Source organism: Mesoplodon bidens (assembly GCF_964165515.1).
Source record: "Mesoplodon bidens genome assembly, chromosome: 13".
Taxonomy (NCBI): Eukaryota; Metazoa; Chordata; class Mammalia; order Artiodactyla; family Ziphiidae; genus Mesoplodon; species Mesoplodon bidens.
The window spans coordinates 17,602,539-17,624,970 of NC_138169.1; the positions used below are offsets into that span (position 1 = coordinate 17,602,539).

The 22,432-nt window shown below is 42.5% G+C and overlaps 1 protein-coding gene across 1 annotated transcript in view; it reads right to left on the reverse strand.

Moving 5' to 3' along the window:
- SPPL3 (signal peptide peptidase like 3) overlaps positions 1–20,232 on the reverse strand; it is a 116,716-nt gene extending 96,484 nt beyond the window's left edge. Inside the window, exon 1 of the mRNA XM_081252507.1 lies at positions 20,030–20,232. Coding sequence (XP_081108633.1) covers positions 20,030–20,052 — 23 coding nt within the window. The 5' untranslated portion in view covers positions 20,053–20,232. The remainder of the gene's footprint in view (positions 1–20,029) is intronic.
- Between the last annotated feature and the right edge of the window lie 2,200 nt (positions 20,233–22,432).

Consider the following 22,432-nt stretch of genomic DNA (forward strand, 5'->3'; position numbering starts at 1 on the left):
GTAGATACCACTTCACACCCATCTGGACAGCTATTCTTTTTAAAAAACCAACCAAACAAACAAAAAACCAGAAAATAACAACTGTTAGAGAATATATGGAGAAACTGGAACCTTTGTGCATTGCTGGTGGGACTGTAAAATGGTACTATGAAAAATGGTATAACTTCTCAAAAAATTAAACAGAGAATTACCATACGACCTAGCAATCCCACTTGAGTATGCATCCAAAAAATTTGAAAGCAAAGTCTTTAAGAGATATTTGTACAGCCATGTTCATAGCAGCATTACTCACTATAGCCAAAAGATGTAAGCAATCCATGGCCATCGATGGATAAATGGATAAACAAAATGTGGTATATCCATACAACTGAATATTATTCAGCCTTAAAAAGGAAGGGAATTCTGACACACGCTACAACATGGATGAATCCTGAAGACATTATGCTAAGTGAAATAAGCCAGTTACAAAAGGACAAATATTATATGACTCCATTTATGTGAGTTACCTCGAGTACTCAAATTCATTGAGACAGAAAGTAGAATGGTGGTTGCCAGGGAACGGGGAGAGAAGAATGGAGGAAATAGTGTTTAACGGATATGGAGTTCCAGTTTTGGAACATGAAAAAGTTCTGGAGATGGATGGTGGTGATGGTTGTACAACAATGTGAATGTATTTAATGTCAATGAAATTATACTTAAAAATGGTTAAAACTGGGCTTCCCTGGTGGCTCAGTGGTTAAGAACCCACCTGCCAATGCAGGAGACACGGGTTCAAGCCCTGGTCCGGGAAGATCCCACATGCTGAGGAGCAACTAAGCCTGTGCGCCACAACTACTGAGCCTGTGCTCTAGAGCCCGTGAGCCACAACTACTGAAGCCCACACGCTAGAGACCGTGCTCCGCAACAGGAGAAGCCACCGCAATGAGAAGCCTGCGCACCACAACGAAGAGCAGCCCCCACTCGCTGCAACTAAAGAAAGCCCGCACACAGCAACAAAGACCCAATGCAGCCAAAAATAAAATAAATAAAATAAATTTATTTTTAAAAATGGTTAAAATGAAAAACTGTTTTGTATATTTTACAATAATAAAAAAAACAGGGTTATACACATACATGTGCCTATATGCATATATTTCTAGAAGAATGGAGAGAAAACACATGTTATAAATTTTCTTGTAGAGGGAGGCTGTAGGATCAGGAATGAACACAATAAAGAGGGGTTGAGTATAGTGGTCTACTCTGTATACACTAAAAACCAATCTATAAAATATTAATGGTATGAAAAGATGTTCATGATATATTAAGCAGATAACAAAATACTATTTACCATTTAACCTTACACTTACATACACACACACACACACACACACCTGCCCAGAAAGAGTCTAAGAAGTGACATTAAAGATCATTAGGGAAAGATGGGACTATTCAGTAAATGGTGCTGGGACAACCAGATTCCTAACTCACCCACAGACAAATTAAACTTTATTCTAGACATCTTAATTTAGGCTTATCTAAAGCCATCTCAATTTAGACTAAATTCTAAGTTTGTGAAAGGCAAAGCATTAACCCTAACCCATTCCTACTTACAGAAAAATATAGGCGAATATCTTTAAGACCTCAGGCCAGAAAAGGATTTCTTATGACACAAGAGCACTCGCCATAAAAGAGACTGATAAATTCTAGCCCTAGGTATAAACCCTAGGAAAACTCATAAACACGAACACCAGGAATACATACAAGAATGCTCATAGCAGAACTCTTTGCAATAGCCCCAAACTAGAGGCCTAAATATCCATCAACAGAAGAACAGATAAATAAAGTATGGGATATGCACAGGATGGAACAATATACAGCAGCGGAAATGAGTACAGTAACTCAGACAAGTCTTGGAAACAATATTTATTGAAAAAAGCAAATTATAAAAGATAATATATATCTTTATAATACTCAAGTTTATAAAAACAGAGCAAAACTAAACATTATGTTGTACAGTAAAACATAAAAACACAGTAAACGTAAAACTCATTTTTTTAAAAAGCAAAGAAATGGTAAACACAAAATCACAACAGAGGTTACCCTGCAGGGGTAGGGGACAGAGGCAGGAGGAGGGATCAAGGAGTATATAGAGAACTTCAAGAGTATTCGTAATCCTGTAGTTATTTAGTTATTTGGTGATGTTCATGAGTGTTGATTATGCTTCATAACTTACATACACAGAACACATTCTTCTGTAGATATTAAACATCACATAAAAATGAAAACACAGTATGAAGCTGTTCCTATTTTTGTGTAAAAAATGATCTACCCCAGGGGTTTCCCTGGTGGCGCAGCGGTTGAGAGTCCGCCTGCCGATTCAGGGGACACGGGTTCGTGCCCCAATCTGGGAAGATACAACATGCCGCAGAGCGGCTAGGCCCGTGAGCCACAGCCGCTGAGCCTGTGCGTCCGGAGCCTGTGCTCCGCAACGGGAGAGGCCACAACAGTGAGAGGCCCGCATACTGCAAAAAAAAAAAAAAAAAAAAAAACTACCCAAAGGATAATATGAAATGTTACCGTGAGTTTTCTAGGCAATTTAAATTTTCGGTAGCTATAATTTTTAAATTACTCCTTATTTGGTATTTCTGATTGTCAGTGAACTTTTGTGTAAACTTTTTAAAAGGGGGGGGGGGGTCACAAGCATATGCCTTTTTTCTTTCTTTTTTTTTTTTTTTTGCGGTACGTGGGCCTCTCACTATTGTGGCCTCTCCCGTTGCGGAGCACAGGCTCCGGACGCGCAGGCTCAGCGGCCATGGCTCACTGGCCCAGCCGCCCCGCGGCATGGGGGATGTTCCCAGACCAGGGCACAAACCCATGTCCCCTGCATCGGCAGGTGGACTCTCAACCACTGCGCCACCAGGGAAGCCCGCATATGCATTTTTTTTTACAGAACTGAAAAACAAGCAACAAATTTAATGAAGGATTTCTGTGGGTTCGTGGGACCCTGAGTAGTGTTTTTACCGTTTTCTGTTTACCTACGTTTTCCAAAACTGTACCAATAAAATACGTATTACAGTTCCATAATTCCTTATCTGATATTCCTGCAACTAAAGATGTTTCAGAATCCTGATTTTTTCACTTTAAGAAAGGCAACACAGTACATACATTAGCACTGCCCAACATCCCGAGAAGGGTTTCAGGCAGTACTCCACAATCAAACACAAACATTCCTGGGAATTCCCTGGCGATCCAGCAGTCAGGACTCGGTGCTTTCACTGCCAGGGCCGGTTCAATCCCTGGTGGGGGAACTGAGATCCTGCAAGCCGCGTGGCATGGCAAAAAAAAAAAAAAAAGCAAAAACAAAAACATTTCTGCAGCAAAGTGAAGTTACACTAAGTGGGATAAATAGGTCATATAACTAACTTCACATCAGTTAAGGTCTTGTGTTTTTACTACCAGAAGAGATCTAAATTAGGTTTTACTACCAGAGGAGTGGAATTATTTAGTATACAAGACCAGAGAAGAGGTAAGGCTTCCAATTCTGTCCACACTGGCCCAACAAACTTGAAGCTTAGCCACTTGCAGACTGTGCATTCAGCTGAGAACAAGTAAAATAGCCCTTAAATTAATATTTCATCATACCAACAAACCAAAGCATTTAAAACTCAACAACTAAAAAACATTATTATTTGTCTCTTTGGCTAAAGCTTTCAAGACCATTTCAAAAAATGAAGTTAATGAACAAGAGACAAACTTTATTTCGAAATTATCAAAATCATAATGTATATCAAAAACACAACAAAGCCACCATATAAACTGTTCACCAAAAAAAAATAGTACCACTCACAGTATTCTTTAATCCCACAATTGTGCACTGAGGACCTACAATACACAGAGATTTCACGTGGCCTTCAAATTCAAATCCATGAACTCACAAACAGGCCCTGGGTCCACACTATCAAAAATGTAAAGAGCTCAAAGTTGAGTGCATTAGGCTATTCCATGTAAATTAAGTACTGATCTTTGTTTTCTTGGTCAGGATACCATTCACAGACCCCAATCCAAAGGCATGTGAATTCAACTTAGAATAACTGCATGTTAACACTTAGAAAACCAGAGCAATGGCCGATGGAACAATTGTTAGAACATTAAGGTATCCGACTGTCAGTGATACTTAATGCAACGGTCAAATTTGGTGAAAGTATTTGTGTCTTCAATATGCAAGTGCCCATATCCAGTGTCATTGGGGCACTGATCGCTATCTCCTTATCCCTAGCCCATCCTTGAGGCAACGAACTGATCACAGGGGGCCACAACCTGATTGCTTTCAGGGGCTAGGTAAATAATATAAACTAGTGATGTAGAGACTCAGTGTACAGGAGCAGAATGTGGTAGGGACTGAGGCAAATTAGAAAATGTACTCCATGGGGGACTTCCCTGGTGGTCCTGTGGTTAAGACTCTGCAGTTCCACCACAGGGGGAGCAGGTTCGATCCCTGGTCAGGGAACTAAGATCCCACAGGCTGCAAGGTGCAGCCAAAAAAAAAAAAAAAGAAAAGAAAAAAGAAAATGTACACTATGAGTAAAGGCACTCAAATATTAAGACACTTTTGACCAAATTCAGTCCTTCCAGTAATCAAATGATTGGGACACACAGTCTATATAATGGCCCACCCTGAAATCTCCTTTCTCTCAAAATTGTTTTAATTACATTTGCTGGCATTTAACACAGCAAATGCCAAACAGTCTCTAACAACACTGCAAACTCATGGAAGAGAGAGGATCCTGCTTATTCTGCTTTAGTTACTATGCTGGAGTCCCAGCAGGCATAAAGTCATTCATTAATTATAGAGATCAAATCTACTTTTTCTGTCTAACCAAGTGAATTATGTGGTCAAACAGTACAAGTAGTGCATAACTGATAAAGAACAGGCCAAAGCAGACCCTGAACATACAAAACAATTAGAATTAGGACCAAACAACAGCAGATCCAACAGATTTCTTTCAATTGCTAAGAACAATGGAACCTCATACATCCTTAATGATGAGGGAGACCAATGTTTTTCTTCCTCTTGCTAACTAATCCCTACGCACAATAAAAAATTTGACCTGTAAGGAGCTTGCCTCTCTGTACCCTTCTAAAGACTGTCTTCCACATTAAAAAAAACAAAAAGGGGCGGGGGGTCAGTAACAACATAAAATTAAAGAACCAGAAATACAGGCTGATCAAGCACTCATCTGTTTTTCCTAAAGATACACAATCATCGTTCATGTGAGCAGAAATCTAGATCATAAACTCTTAGACCTCCAGGACTGTATTGTAAAATATGGTAGCTGCTAGCCACATGTAGCTACTGAGCTCTTGAAATGTGGCTAGTCTGAACTGAGAAGAGTTCGTGCTAAAAATATAACAAAATATTTTGTTAATAATTTTTGTATTGATTACATACAATAAACGATACGATAAATATTTTTGATATACTGAGTTAAATAAATGACATTATTAAAATTAATTTCACTTATTGCTTTTAATGTGGCTACTAGAAAACTTTAAATTATATATGTTCCTCACATTTCTACTGGACAGTGCTTCCCCAGAGAAGGTCATATTTTACAACTAATTCCTCTAGTGAGTACCTTCCTGGCAAAAAGAGATATGGAGCCCCACCCCACCACACACACACACACACACACACACACAAAACCACAACTTCAGTCATTAAACCAGTCCCAGGACTACTGACGATGCAGCAGGTTGTCAGAGCAATCTGGTCATTCACTTACCCAAAGGGAAGTAACAATCATCTGAGGCTAATTTCTTCCTAAATGATCCTAGCACGTAAAAAATACAAGAAGTAGTCTGCAGAAAAATCTGTGAGCCAGAAGATTATATTTTTTCCCTCAATGCTAGATTTTTAGGTAACTAAAACTGAGGTTCAACTTTGGTACTACACTGTTAAGAACAAACAGATCTAACCTTCTAAAACCACTGCTTTTTTCCTCTTTTATAAACCCTAAGATATAAATATTACCAAAAAAACTACTCACACCCACTAGGATGTCTATAATTAAAAAGATGGACCATGACAAATAACAAGAATTGGTGAGCATTTGGAGAGATTAGAACCCTCAGACATTGCTGTGGGAATACAAAATGGTGCAGCCGTTCTGGAAAACAGCTTGGCAGTTCTTCAAAATGTTAAACACAGAAACCCTAAGAGCCAGCAATTCCATTCCTAGGTATCTACCCAAGAGAAATGTAAACATATCTGCACAAAAACTTTTACATAAATGTTCACAGCAACATTATTATACATAATAGTCAAAAAGTGAAAACCCAAACAACCATCAACAAATGTGTATAAATAGAATGTGGTATATACATACAATTGAATATTTGGCAATAAAAAGGAATGAAGCACTAATAGATGCTACAACATGATGGACCCTGAAAACATTAGCGAAGTGAAATAAGTCAAAAGACCACATATTTTATTACTCCATTTATATGAAATAGACAAGTCCACAGAAACCAAAAGCACATTAGTGGCTGCCAGGGCTGGGGAAAAGGGGGAAACGAAGTAGTTGCTAACAGGTACAGGGTTTCCTTTGGGATGAAAAAAATGCTCTAAAATTGACTGTAGTGATGGTTGCACAACTTTGTGAATGTACTAAAAACCACTGGATTGTATATTTTAAATTAGTGAGCTGTATAGTATGTGAATTATATCTCAAAAAAGCTATTTTAAAAACATAAACCATTAGAATGAAAACCATAATGTTATAGAAAGGGACCTATATGAAATCCTTCATTTTAGATAGAACAGAATGAACAAGTGAAAGCTAGCCATATGAAAAAGAAGAGAGAATTTCAACTATGGCTGTCTGCATTACTGGCCCGAATTCCTCACCCCTCCCCAAATCTGCTCCTTAGCCCTGTGATTCTGCAGCTCCTCCCACAAAAAGGGCAAGGTTTAGTTTTGTGGCTCCTTGTCTTTGGGTTCCACCACATGACTTGTTTTGGCCGAAAGAATGAAGCAGAAATGGCAGTGTGCCAGTTCTGAGCCTGAGCTTCAAGAAGCCTTGCATGTTCCCACTTGCCCTCTTGTGCTTCTACCACTGTCATGAGAAGAACTTCCCTTGGGCAGCTGCTGCCCATTCAGCCTGGGCTCCAAAATGAACACACATGAAGCAGTCACCCAGCTGACTTATAGATCTGAAGCAAGAAGCAAAGTTGTCCGAGCCAACGTGCAGATCAATTGCTATTTTAAGCACCGAGTTATGGGGCAATATGTTATGCAGTATTATGGTGGCAATAGTTAACCAATACAGCGGCCAATTCTCCCACTGTATTTTGAAAAGGTTCCAAGAATGAAAGTGATTATCAAGGTAGGTCCAGCTTAGCACCTTGAATAAAAAGTTTCATTTACTCAGCTTAAGAGAGCGATCTATGTATCTCAAAAGATATTTAATGCTTGTCCCTTTAAGCTCTTAAACTAAAGGTTGAGAGCAATTTAAGATATTACATACTCTTCCATCTTACTAATTTTATTATTTTAGGATTATTATTTTAAAAGATTAAAGACAGAACACTACTAATTTAAATAAACTAGGTACCAAACCACTGAAGATAAAGACATGAACAAACTATAACTCATGTCCTCAAAACTTTACGGGGAGATAAACAAGGAAACAAACAACTGAAAGAGGCAAGTGCAGTGTACTATGAGAACACAAAGAAGGGTCATCCAGGAGCAAAAATGAGAAAGAATGAAGAGGTTACCTATTATTCCCTTTTTTCTAAGTTGGTTGATAACCTTTAGTTTGGCTTTTAGAATTTCTGCTATCCATGAATACCAGCCTAATACATCACCCTTAGGCCTGCAGGTTATTTTCACCATCGTGCAGCATGCAAAGGTTCAAAAACAAACTCCTAATTCCCCAAACTTCTGGTTTATGCCTAATACATCACCCTTAGGCCTGCAGGTTATTTTCACCATCGTGCAGCATGCAAGGGTTCAAAAACAAACTCCTAATTCCCCAAACTTCTGGTTTATGCCTATTCCAGATGACTAGGTTATTTACTTACTTACTTAATTAATTTATTTATTTGGCTGCATTGGGTCTTCGTTGCTGCACGTGGGCTTTCTCTAGTTGCAGCAAGTGGGGGCTACTCTTCGTTGCGGTGCACGGGCTTCTCATTGCGGTGGCTTTTCTTGTTGCGGAGCACGGGCTCTAGGCACGCGGGCTTCAGGAGTTGCAGCACTCGGGCTCAGTAGTTGTGGCTCACGGGCTTAGCTGCTCCGTGGCATGTGGGATCTTCCCGGACCAGGGCTTGAACCTGTGTCCCCTACACTGTCAGGCAGATTCTTAACCACTGCACCACCAGGGAAGTCCCATCACTACTATATCTATGAAATTTAAAATATGCACACACCGGGGCTTCCCTGGTGGCGCAGTGGTTGAGAGTCCGCCTGCCGATGCAGAGGACACGGGTTCGTGCCCCGGTCCACGAAGATCCCACATGCCGCGGAGCGGCTGGGCCCGTGAGCCATGGCTGCTGAGCCTGCGTGTCCGGAGCCTGTGCTCCACAATGGGAGAGGCCACAACAGTGAGAGGCACGTGTACCGCAAAAACAAAACAAACAAACAAACAAAAAAATATGCACACACTAAGCCATATATTTTTAAATTGCCCTTTCTGACAAATATCATATGATATCACTTATACATGGAATCTAAAAAAATGGTACAAATGAACTTATTTACAAAACAGAAATAGAGTCACAAATGTAGAAAACAAACTTATGGTTACCAGAGGGGAACTGGGGGAGGGATAAACTGGGAGATTGGGATTGACATATACATAATAATATATATATAAAATAGATAACTAATAGGGACCTATTACATAGCACAGGGAACTCTTCTCAAAACTCTGTAATGACTTATATGGGAAAAGAACCTAAAAAAGAGTGGATACATATATATGTATAACTGATTCACTTTGCTGTACAGCAGAAACTAACATAACATTTTCAATCAACTATGCTCCAATAAAAATTTTAAAAATTAAAATTAAAAAAAATTTAATTTCCCTTTCTGAATATTAATTATTAAACAAGAGACAATAAAATGAGTCAAAAGAGAAAACAGTCTTTTAGAAACAAGAAAAAAATGAAATATAAGTTTCTACTTTTAAAAATGTTAACTTTTGGGCTTCCCTGGTGGCGCAGTGGTCGAGAGTCCGCCTGCCGATGCAGGGGACGCGGGTTTGTGCCCCGGTCTGGGAAGATCCCACGGCCGCGGAGCGGCTGGGCCCGTGAGCCATGGCCTCTGAGCCTGCACATCCGGAGCCTGTGCTCCGCAACGGGAGAGGCCACAACAGTGAGAGGCCCGCGTACCGCAAAAAAAAAAAAAAAAAAAAAAAAGTTAACTTTTTAAACAGAAGCTTAAATACAAAAAAATATGAATTTCTGAAATAGAACCTAAAGAGAGAAATGTTAAATTCTTCAGAAGCTAGTTTCCATATAGCTTATAGCTCTCCTCACACCTCAAAGGAAGGTTCCTGCAAAATATTTTCATTTGAAAAAAATTTCCCTAAAACTGTTTTGCTAATTGCAGAAACAAAATAGTAGAGCTTTTCCACTTACATAGGTGTCACATATGTCACATATTTAACCAGTACCTGTTTGGGAGATAAATTATAAATAGTTAGCAGTCAGCCTGTGGGCAGCTGAAGAAGACTGGAGATAAATGGAGATGACTACTCTAAAGGGCCTGTGGTCCTTTGTAAATGTGTCCCTTAGGAGATCAATTCCCAGGCTGAGCCACTTTCATTCTCTAGGTGCTGTATGGATATTAAGAAGTTAGGGGAATCTGGCCACAACACATGACCCAATTTAACAGTAACAATTTTACTTTTGTATTTTCTTCAAAGAGGAATGAGACATTATGCAAGTTATTATTTTCTCTCTTCTATGTGCCCTGTCATTTTATTTTTAAGGAGACATTCTATTCTAAAATCCTGCACCTGACAAACTTCACCTCTAAAGTGGTCATTCTTTAAAAGAAAAAAAAAAAGGGACTTCCCTGGTGGTACAGTGGTTAAGAATCCGCCTGCCAATGCAGGGGACATGGGTTCGAGCCCTGGTCCAGGAAGATCCCACATGCCATGGAGCAACTAAGCCCGTGCACCTCAACTACTGAGCCCACAAGCCACAACTACTGAGTCTGTGCTCTGGAGCCTGCAAGCCACAATTACTGAAGCCCATGCGCCTAGAGCCCGTGCTCCGCAACGAGAAGCCACTGCAATGAAAAGCCCACGCACTGCAACGAAGAGTAGGCCCCGCTCGCCATAACTACAGAAAGCCCGCACTCAGCAACGAAGACCCAATGCAGCCAAAAATAAATAAATAAATAAAATTTTAAAACGGTCTGAGTCTCTATTATGCATATAGGTCGTTAAACCATGAAATTAATGCCTTTGATCCTACCTTTACAGAGTTCACTGACAACGTGGGAAAAGAGCCACATAAATACATTCAATACAAGGTCAGAAAATCGTAAAAGCACTGTCATCTGACAGGATCAGATAAAGAACTACACGCATCAGAAGAATATTTCTCCTGGGCCAATCAGAAGGCTCTGTAACAAGAGGACAGCACTTCAGCTGGACCTTGAAAAGACAGGTAGGATTCACATATTTCAGAGCCTTGGGAGAAAGGCTAACCAGGTATACCAGCCAGCTTAAAGAAAAGGGGAAAGAGCGAGTAATCCAGTTTGGCTGAAATAATGAATTTTTAAAGAAAAGTAGGGTTACAAGGCCAGATTATTTTGAAAAGCAGACCGAAGATCGGATTTTATACTGTAGGCAATTAAAAAAGCCCTAGGAATCCAAATGTAATACAATACAAACTAGTGACAATGTAAAGATCAAAAGAAACAAAGACTGAATGTACACTACATAGCATTCATTCCCCATTAAGTCCTCTTCACAACTTCTAACTGAAATCCATGACTTAAAAAAAAAAAAAAGTAGAAATCTCTAAAACTTTAACTACAGTAAAAAACCAATTTCTTTCCAAGATCAATTTCTCCTCCTTGGCTTCAAATACACAGTTCTCTCCCTTATATAAAATAAATAAAAACAAAAGATCCTTATGACTCTGCTGTCTATATCAGCCATCCTCTTTCCTTATGTCTTTCACATTCCATCTCTCAAACAAATGGCCAGTACCCAAAGGACACCTTTATTTCTTCATTACCCATCCCTAATTTGGGTTTCACCCTCACTACTCTGATCTTTATTAGAGCACTCTCAGTAACGACTTCCTTTGCAAAGTCAACAGCCTGTTTTTTCTTCATTCTCTTTGAATCCTGAAGCTTTTTACACTACTGCCCCTTAAAAATTCTCTGTGTCTTTTCTTTAATCACCATTGATTGCACTTTCCTAATTATCCTACCTCTGATGGAGCTTCCCTTGACTCCTCCTCTTCCTCCCATTTCTCAACTGTGAGTTTCCCAGGCCTCAACTCTAGTCCTCCATTCTGTCCTCTCTACACTCTCCCTCTTGGTTAACTGACCTCACCTCAAATCTTTAACTAACTTTAGCTAACCTAGCTGTGGTCCCAGGATGTATTCCTGTAATAAGACTAGATTGAACCCCATGAAGTTAGGTTTGAAAATGCTTTTTAAGATATTAGACCTTAATATTTTTAAGGTATCAGTGCTTGTGCTAATCAGTAGCGTAAGTAAGAGCATTCACTCTCTAAAACTAGCTTTTACTTCCAACAGTAGTATTTTTGCAAGCACTTTCGAGAAATGAATGTAAATTTCTGGGCATTTATAAAATCCGAGTGTACAAAGGTTTAAAAGTTAAGGCTGTCAGGCAAGGCGTGAAGATTTAGTCAAGTTTGGAAGGTCAAGCTAGACAATTCTGGGCAAAAATTAAGACAAGGAAATAACAAAAGGTCAAGCACTGTACTTAGCTCAAAATGTGTGTATAACCAGGTTGAAGAAACAATTAACAAAACTTTGCTACACATGTCTTATTTAGGTCAAGAGTGAAGCCCAAGCCTGAAGCCCTCAGATAAAGGGAAGTGAGTGTGCCTGGCAGACTTGGTGTGCAGTAAGAAAAACAGATAACCCACCACTAACAGCCCCTCCTCAGGCATTTTAAGGTAGAAAATTTTCCTGTGCATTTAAAAACAAAACAAAAACAGGGCTTCCCCGGTGGCGCAGTGGTTAAGAGTTCGCCTGCCGATGCAGGGGACGCGGGTTCGTGTCCCGGTCTGCGAAGATCCCACATGCCGCAGTGCGGCTGGGCCCGTGAGCCATGGCCGCTGAGCCTGCGCGTCCAGAGCCTGTGCTCCGCAACAGGAGAGGCCACAACAGTGAGAGGCCCGCGTACCGCAAAACAAAACAAAACAAAAACAAAAAAGAGACAAAGACTAGGATTATCCACAATTATGAGGGAAACTGCCTTCAAAAGATCAAAATACAATTATTACGAAAAAATTTAGCCTTTATTCAAGTCACAATTTTTCTTGTTTTGTGGTAAGCAGCACTGGACTATGAAACTTGGGACTAAACGGAGATGACCTTATAACACATTTCAAAGGCAACAACAGAAATCAATGACAACTTGCAAACTAATATTTCTATTTCTTTTTATATGGCATCATTCAAACATCTCCATAGAATTCTTACTAAAATAGATACCTCAAAGTTTAAATGCTGTTTAAATTGTGAAACAAGAAAAATCTTTTTTGTGGGGGAGGGGCAAGATAGGGATAGGAGATTAAGAAGTACAAGCTACTATGCATAAAATAAATAAGCTACAAGGATATACTGCACAGCACAGGGAATAGAGCCAATATTTTGCAACAACTTTAAATGGAGTATAATCTATAAAAAATACTGAATCACTGTGTTGTACAGTGGAAAGTAACATAATGTTGTAAATCAACTACACTTCAATTTAAAAAAATATTTTAAAAAAGAAGAAAAATTTTTTCTGCAGTGAGGAACTCTATCTGGAGCTGATCCGGGTCTAAAAATGTAGAGAACAAATAACTTGCTTCTATATTGCATGTAGCAATTTTCAAAGCACTTTCACATATATTACCTCACTGAATCCTTGCAGCAACCCTGTGGAGTATGACAGGCATAACCATTGTAAAAAATTCAACACTGGGGCTAAGACTAGGTCACAGTTAATCAGAGATGAAAATCACCTTCAAACTAAAGACTTCTCAATTTAAAGAAACCAGAACATGGGACTTCGCTGGTGGTACAGTGGTTAAGAATCCACCTGCCAATGCAGGGGACATGGGTACGATCCCTGGTCCGTGAAGATCCCACATGCCATGGAGCAACTAAGCCCGTGTGCCACAACTACCGAGCCTGTGCTCTAGAACCTGCAAGCCACAACTACTGAGCTCACGTGCTGCAACTACTGAAGTCCACGCACCTAGAGCCCGTGCTCCACAAGAGAAGCCACTGAAAAGAGAAGCCCATGCACCGCAACGAAGACTAGCCCCCACTCGCCGCAATTAGAGAAGCCCGCACACAGCAACGAAGACCCAACACAGCCAAAAATAAATTAATTAAAAAAATAGAAAGGAAAAGAAAAAAATAAATCAGAACAGAATTAGATCCTATCTTAGGATTTCAAATAAAAATTTAATGAGTGGTACTGACAGAACTGAATACTTTGAGTGATCACTTATATTCAGTATAATTTATAAACATGTAAAAAGCAATTAAAACACACCTCTACTTTAGTGCATTTTTTTAATCCTTTAGTGGTTCTTCATTATCAAACCTGGAACTCCAAAACAGAGATTATCAAGTTTTCTTACCAAGTTAGGGTGAACCGGACCAATCAAGAAATGGGATTTTCTCTTAGGTCTCTATTTGGCTAATACATATTCATCAGTCTAATGCCTTAAAAGTATTTTCAAACGTTACTTTTTCATAGGAGCTCAATCTAGTCTTATCACAGCAAATGAGTGGGTCTGATTTATTTTAAGCTGTGGCCCTAATGAAACCTACTAACAAAATCTGAGAGGTAATTCATTGTGAGCATCATGGGAACTAACTGTAGATTTTCCCTGTAAAACTGAATTTGGTCACATGGAGCCCCTCTAGACATCTAAGAGGTTAAAATTCCAGAAAAGGAGCACTCCGCCTCTAACTCTTTAAGCGAGGATTAGAAAATATGCTATAGAAACTCAAAGTTGCAAACGTTTCTTGATTTATACACACAACAAATAAAACCACTCTTTTCCTTTAACTCCTAAGAAGGAACCATTAAACTCCAGAAGATATATTATAGAATTTTTGAAAATAAAATTATACTTATGGCTCTACTGTCAAGGACAGCAATCACATAAAGTTTCAGGTACTAAATATAGCCAATTAAAACTTCATTAGACGTTTTCTTCTTAGGGCATCCTTGATTTTTCATGAGTTGGTTTGATGAAACAGGTAAGAATGATGAAAACTAAATAAGTTATTAATGTTGAAGTAAAATACAGTTATACAGAACTACCTAACACCTCAATTCAGTGGCATTTATCATCTCTAAAATAAATGATCACAGAAATCTATTTTGAGAGATGCATGAACATTAGGCATTTTAATTCATAGTACTACTTGATAAATTACAGGCTGATATGGTTACCAAGTCCCCAGATCCCCAACACTGAGAAAACATAAGAAACATTGAGGAAGGTTATTTCAATACAAATTCATGGTCTGGTCTTTGGCTAATTTTAGCTTGAATCATGTATCGCCAAAACATTATTATCTTTTTTTTTTTAATTTACTTATTTTGGTTGCTCCAGGTCTTAGTTGTGGCAGAAGGACTCCTTAGTTGCAGCATGCAAACTCTTAGTTGTGGCATGCATGTGGGATCTAGCTCCCCGACCAGGGATCGAAGCCATGTCCCCCGCACTGGAAAGCGGATTCTTAACCACGCCACCAGGAAGTCCCCAAAACATTACTATCATAGCACTTTACAGGCAAAACATGTTTTAAAAATAATAAGCAAATCTAAAGTCTATAATGCTAAGACACATTTTCAAGTAAATAGTTTCTTTCTGAGAACCTTTCACCAGATGTGATGATCACAAGACAATCAGATATGATCATAACAGATACAGTGATACATAACAGAAATCCAAAACCAGATACGACTTCCATTTGTTCTAGAGATCTGCTTTGCTTTTCATTCTCCAGTTTAGAATTATTTGCAAATACCTGACATTGACAATGTTCACTGTCACACAACATATCACCTCAATATAATGCAGTCCTTAGAACAGATTTTCAGACAGGCAGCCCAGGGGGAGGCATGTTCATCCACTGTTCAGTAAATATTTGCCAAACCACCTATTATATGCCAAGCACTGGACAGAGCACCAAAGGAGAAAAACTTTTACCTCTGTGTAACCTGTAGCTTGTTTACTATCTGTCATCCCTCAAAAACACATACAAAATGAGACCATGAAGAGCCCCACTAATGAATGTGGATTTTATTTTCAATGTGGCCAAAAGCCATTAAGGAGTTTTAAACAGAGGACTGACATGACCTGAGTTAGGCTGTCAGAAGACTACTCAGGAGAATGGATGGCCACTGTGCGGAGAATGGAGGGAACCAGTGAGGAGGCTAACAAGGAACTCAAGCAAAAGAGGGCTGGCTTAGAATAGTGACTGTGGACAAGGAAGCAGACAGATACAGTGTTGGAATCTTGGTGTCCAACGGTCTTGACTTAGAACCCTTTTTCTATCTTATCCTTGGGCAAGTCACTTACACTCTCTGAGCCTCAGTTTCCTTACTGAGCAATGATTGTAAAGCCCCAGCACACAGAAAACACACAATAAATTATGATAATACTACTTTGGTAATGAAATTCATGTGAATGAGGTTCACATGGACTGACTTCCTTTTCCCCCTACACACCAACATTAACCCTAATATAAGTAATTTTTACCAAGATTCAAGTGCAGGTATATACAAGTACTGCACTGACTCCAACAAGAGAGAAGGTACTGTTTCTCACAGAACTTATGCTAAAACAACTGCTCATAAATATACATTGAGCAAGGTATTTCTCTCAAATTAATAAAAGTCTAGTTTGCACCTTCGATGTGTGTTTTCACATGCATGCTTTTATTTCCTCAGTTTTTATGAATAAAAAGGATACAAGCAGAATCTTGTGGTTAATCGTGACCCGTGATAAAGACTGTGGTGTTACTACCAATTATTTTAATTTCTTCTGTCAATCGCTTTTATTTAAAACTATTAAGGGATGGTACCCTTCACTCTTACAACACTGAGACACCAGGAAACTAAGCTACCAAAAGCTCTCTTTTTTAAGTATGTATGTATGACAAACACTCATCTATCTGTAGCTTCCTCTTACACTTAATATTCTTTCAACAAAGGACGAACCACCCTGAAAACCTATCATATTCAATCGTTCAGTATTTACTAAGCAGGAGCTATGGGCAAGACAATGTGCTAGGCACTAGAGGAGGACAAAGGTTAGTGTAACTGCATCCTTACCCTCAAAAAGCTTACCATCCAGTGAGGAGACCAGGTATTTACACTTGAAAAGGAAGAAGTGAGGCAGACAAAACAAGTGTCAAAAACAAAGAGCTGGGATTTCCCTGGTGGTGCAGTGATTAAGAATCTGCCTGCCGGGCTTCCCGGGTGGCGCAGTGGTTTAGAGTCTGCCTGCCGATGCAGGGGACACGGGTTCAATCCCTAGTCCGGGAAGATCCCACAGGCCGCGGAGCTACTAAGCCCGTGTGCCACAACTACCGAGCCTGTGCTCTAGAGCCCTCGAGCCACAACTACTGAAGCCTGCGCACCTAGAGCCCATGCTCCGCAACAAGAGAAACCACAGCAATGAGAAGCCCGCGCACCACAACAAAGAGTAGCCCTGGCTCGCCGCAACTAGAGAAAGACCGCACGCAGCAACGAAGGCCCAACGCAGCCAAAAATAAATAAATTAAAAAAAAAAAAAAGAGCTTACTTTCAGTTGGGGTGGTCAGAAAATGCTTCACAGCTGGGTAACAGAACTTTGATAGAATTTGCAAAGAAAAAAGCAGGCACAAGAAACCAGAGAACAGCATGAACTTCTGTGTAACGGCTTTTTTTTTAAAATCTATTTATTATGAAAATGTTTAACATGTAAAAGTATACAGAATAAATGGACTCACCACTGAGATTCAACAATAATCAACTCATAGCCAATCCTGTTTTATAATTTACATGTCTTACTCCACAAAAATCCTAAAGGAACCTATTTTCATATGTTCCTATCTTCTTCACTGACTCCACCTCAGACAAATCCATACCATCACAGTAGTCTCCACAAGGTTGATTTTCATAAAGGCCACATACGAATAAAGTGCAAACCTATTTTCAAAAAATTCAACTCTTGATTGTTGATCAAACCAAGGGAACAGTGACAAAGATACTGCAAAATGACAGACAACCCAAAACGGTTTACATGTACTTTGGGCATACCTCTTCCATACTTATATTTCAATGAGAATGAATAAAATCATGGAGAATTCATGCCAAACAACAACAACAAGAAAGAGCACCACAGTTGAAGTATCTTGGACAAATCATTTGGGCTCCTGAGCCTAAGTTTCCGCCTCTATAAAATAGAGAAAGATCACCTACCTCAGGGACTTGTGAGAATCAAGTGAGTGTATATTAAACGTCACATGGATAGTTCTTTATATTATTGCCTGGTTGACCTGGGAAGAACTAGTCAGGAAGAAAGCTGCCTGACTTCCCAATCCTTTCCCTCCATACACCACCTTCTTCCAAGATGCTGTAAAAACTTTCTCCATCTCAAAACATGCTAAAGGTGAGGAGCTAAGCATTCTGATTGCAAGGAGCTTCTTTCTTTACCTGTAAAGCAAACTAAGGGACCTGAGATTGAAGGAAGCATTTCAGAAGGTTAATCTTATAAACTGTCAAAGTTCACTAAACAACCCTCCTTTAAGTAGCAGAGCCATCCAACATCACACAGTGTGTGGCCAACCTACCTAGTAAAACACTCTCATTATCCCCAATTCTTGGCCACTGTGCTTACTCTTTGAACCATCCACGGCCTCTCTACAGAACAGTACAAACAGAAGGATCGTCATCAGGACTCTCAGCTGGGCCAGAGTGTTAAGACGCTCAAGATGAGTTAGTTAGCACAAGGCACGCAGAGGCACCTTCACTTCCTTTCTTATTCTGTCCATAAGAAAGCTCTAATTCTTTAGAAACATTCTAATCCTGTGTTCCAAATCACCTGCTACAGAGAGGCAGCTCACTGGTGCTCAAAACAAAGTAGTTTAAACGTCTTTTAAAAATACATATGTTGTCACAACTGTTCACTAAGATTTTAATTCTTGCTTTAGCATTGCTTTCTCTCAACCTCTCAGTTATCTTCTTTTTGAGACTGTATACATACAACACTGAAGTTCCCGTTTGAATTACCGTCTTCAATCACCAATCCTCTTCCCCTATGTGAAGACACAATGAGTTCCTGACTTCTCATAACCCCAACCACCACAAATCATCCACTCAGTTAAAGCCTTCTATCCAAAGCCATTCCTTATTTTCAGATATTACCCATTTCTTTGCTGTCTCCCTAAGATAATTATAATATACTAAAATATGGCACCTTACAGTTTACCCTGTGCTTTGTAAAGTTATTCATTTAATCCTTACAGCTTATGAAAAAGGTAATCCCATTTTACAGGTAAGGAGAAAAGAATGGAAAACTTACTATCTTGTCTAGTTGTAAAGCGAGTTAAGTGGTGAACCCGACACCCAAACCAACTCTAAACGTCATGCTCTTCCCACTCTACTATGCTCTTTTCTAAGAAGGGAAAGAAAGCCTCTAGTTCTATCCCAAACCACGTTGGCTTCACAGAGTAAACCATCTTCGAACAATCGCTCTAGACTGCAACCAGATTTTCCATCCCTGCACCTACCATCATCCCATTTCTTACTTCCTCCCTACTCCACTCCTCAAGGACACTATTGCCATTCCTTCAACTCCCTCCTGCAAATATTCCACCTCTGCCTGCTAAAGGGAGGTGTCTCATCCCCCTTTCCCCAAACCGCAGCACTCCCTTCTCAAGATAGGTATGTTCTCACTCCATAAACTACACAGTACGCTTCTCAGTCCTTAACAAGATATTTTATAACTTTAAGAAGTCCCATTAAAATGGACATAACTTGTAGATCCTCCACCCCCTTATGTGACCCAGGGCACCGGGCCGCTTCATATTCTACAGAACAGGATACCAACCCTTACAAAGATTCTGCCCAGACCCCACTGTCACCAATGACTTCCTGTCCAGAATCTAGTTATCCAAACAGTCTCCCCTTCCAACCTCTTCACCAGGGTGTCCCGCCAGGGTTCCCAAGACTCTCTCCTTCCGCAGCTTTCCTCCGCTCACACCTGGGCCTCTGCCCACCTTACCAACTCTCCATTCACTCCCCATCCCAAGGCTAAGCAGCAGCCCCAGTAGAGGTGGCTCCTCCTCTCTCACAACTTCCAAGTTCGGCCTCTTATCACCTGTTCTCAGAAGATGCCTCTCAGCTCCGTGGCCCACCTTTGCCCCAGGCCACCCCTCTCCACCTTTTCCATTGCTCCTGCCCATCAGCCACCCCCTCAGGCCAGTTCCGGAGTGCCCGAGGGAATCCACTTCCCTTCCGTGGGCTTCCCACCCCGGAGTCAAGTTCCCCTTCTCCATCACCTGCTCCGCCCATGACCAGATGACATCCGCCGCGGAGGCCTCCTCCTCCTCCAACCCCCTCCTCGGACGCTGGGTCCCCGGCGGCTCAACGCCTTCCCCGAGCGCCTGCCGCCCCCTCCGGTGGGGGTGAGGGGGGCGTGCACCCCTATCCCGCGGCACCCCCAACAGGCACCTGTTCCTTCTCCTCTTCCCCCCGGGCTGGCCTCGCCGGCGCCCCGACCCCCACCCTCGCCGCGCCCCGGTCTCCCGGAGCCCCGCACTCACCACGAGTAGGTCTGCTCCGCCATGACGCTGACTCTCGAGGGCTCCGCTGCAGGATGTGACCGGGCCCGGCGGCGGGGGAACGAACGGACGGCAGGCTCGCTCTGGCCGGGAACGGAAGGCGCGGCCGCGGCCCGGCGCTCGCTCGCTCGCTCGCTCACACCGCGGGCGGGCGGGCCGGGACAGCGGCTGGCGGGGAGAGGCCGGGCTCCGAGGCGGCCCCGCTCCCTGGGCCCCGGGGCGGGGCGGGCTCCGCTCTCGGCCTCCCTCACCGGCGGCGGCGGCGGCGGCTCCGCTGCGGCTCTGAACCCAACATGGCGGCGGCGGCGGCGCTGAGAACAAGGGGGCCCCGGGGCGGGCGAACGGCAAGAGGGCCCCGCGCTCACTGCGCGCTGGGCCGCGGGAGCCCCGCGCTCGTGCGGCGGCGGCGGCCGGAGGACATGGCCAGCGGGCGGAGACGGAGGCGGCGGCTGCGGCGGCGGCGGCGGCTGAGGGGGGCGCTAAGCGGTGAGCCGAGGCCGCTCGGCTCACACCCGCGAAGGGGAGGTGAGGAGGGGGCGGGGCGAGCCTTGGCCCTGCGCGGGTCACGTGTCCAAAACACGCTCACGTGATGCGCGCGCCCCGCCCCTCGCACCGGGCCCATGCGCGGAGACGTCGGTTCCTTAGTTCGAGGCGACAGTTGCTCTCTCCGTTTCTGGCTGTTTGGCCGCCTCCCGCCGCTTGGTGCCGCACCCTCCCCACGCGGAGCGGTCGCCTCGGACCCCCCCCCCCACCCTCCCCTTACCCTTTCCGAGGGGCTGCTGCAGCCAGCCAATCAGGGGCCCCGATGCGCGTCTGTTGGCTGCCACTCAGCTGTCACCCATCAATCAAGAGTCTGCTGGCAGCGGGTTCCCAGCTGTCAGTCAACTTGTCAGTCAGCAGGCGGAGCGCTGCATGCCTTCGTTCGTATGTTCGTTGGTTCATTAATTCGTTTAGCAAATATTCCACGCAGCCAGCTTTTATTGCGCCCAGACTCTGTGCCAAGTCCTCTGGGGCCAAGTCGAATATGCCACACTTGCCTTCATGTAATCAATCAACAGATATTTACTGGGTGCCAACTATGTATCAATTCATACTGCTGGGTCTCTGCCCTCTGAGAGCTTACATTCTAGAGGAAACGACATAGATAGCCCAAGCCAACAAATAAGTGAAGATCATTTCAGATGCTGCTAAGTTTTATGAAGATTATAACACAAGGTAATTGGACAAAGAGTGTGTAGGGGTGGGGACTAGTTTCTATAGGATGGTGAAGGAAGGCCTGGTGGAGGAGGTGACATCTGAGGATGAGGAGGAGCTGACTACGCAATAGCAAAACTCAGGGAAGAGCCCATCTGGAGGACTGGAGGCAGGCACAGAAGTAAACTTAATAGAGCTAGACCCAGAGACCGACAGAGTGAATCTGGGGCTTAGGAGGAGAGAGGAGGGAGAGATGAATTGAGCCCAGGGGCACTGCGGAATACTTTCCCAGGAGCTGATGAGGCAGTCTGAAAGAGTGAGCGGCTTACTAGGAGAAATGACATTACAGAAAAAGAATGACATGAGGAAAGGCCCAAAGATGTGAAGGCTTGGAGTGAGCTTGGATCCAGGAGAAGGATAGATGATTCCTGCTGGAGAGTGTTGAGAGACTGAAAAAGTGCTCTGAGGCCAGAATTTGAAAGGCCTAGCTAAGCCTCCCTGCCACTTACTATGTTCACGAATGAAAATGAGCAGTGCAGCTCCAGGTTTTAGAAGCATGCCTGGGCAGCAGACACACTAGACTTCCCAGACCCCCGTTCTCCGCAGGGAGCAGAGCTGGCACAACTGAAACCAGCATACTCGAGATCCTCCGCAGCTGGACCAATTTCAGGCCAGGATCCAGCACTGCTCCAGTTTCCCAAGACCTGCCCAGCCTTACACCGCGGAACACCAGGGAACACCGCGCCCTGAATCTATCTCCAAATGGATCAGTTAGCCATTGCCCATACATCTGCCACTTGCCCATTCCCCAGGGGGAACCCTTTCATGAGAAAACCAAGTACACTTTTCCTTCAGAAGCCATCTCTCCTTCTTCCTCCTTCCACCACTGCCAGGGGCTAGGACCAGTCAGTTTCAATGTGTTTCCTGAAGCTCCACCAGAGAGCCCTGGGAAAGGGTAAGATGATAAGATCAAGGTTTCCCCAGAGGGTTAGAGGCAGGGCCCCAAGAATATACCAGATCACCAAGGGCCACTCCCCCTGACCATTCACAGAAAGGTACCAGCCTGCAAATATCTGCCCAGCTCTAAATGGCGCTGGATGTGGAGATATTATGGGGAGACAGGAAAGCAAAGAGCCTACATTTTGTATTTCATTTAGCTCTTACAGCTTTTCCAGGGGCTCTTACAGAATG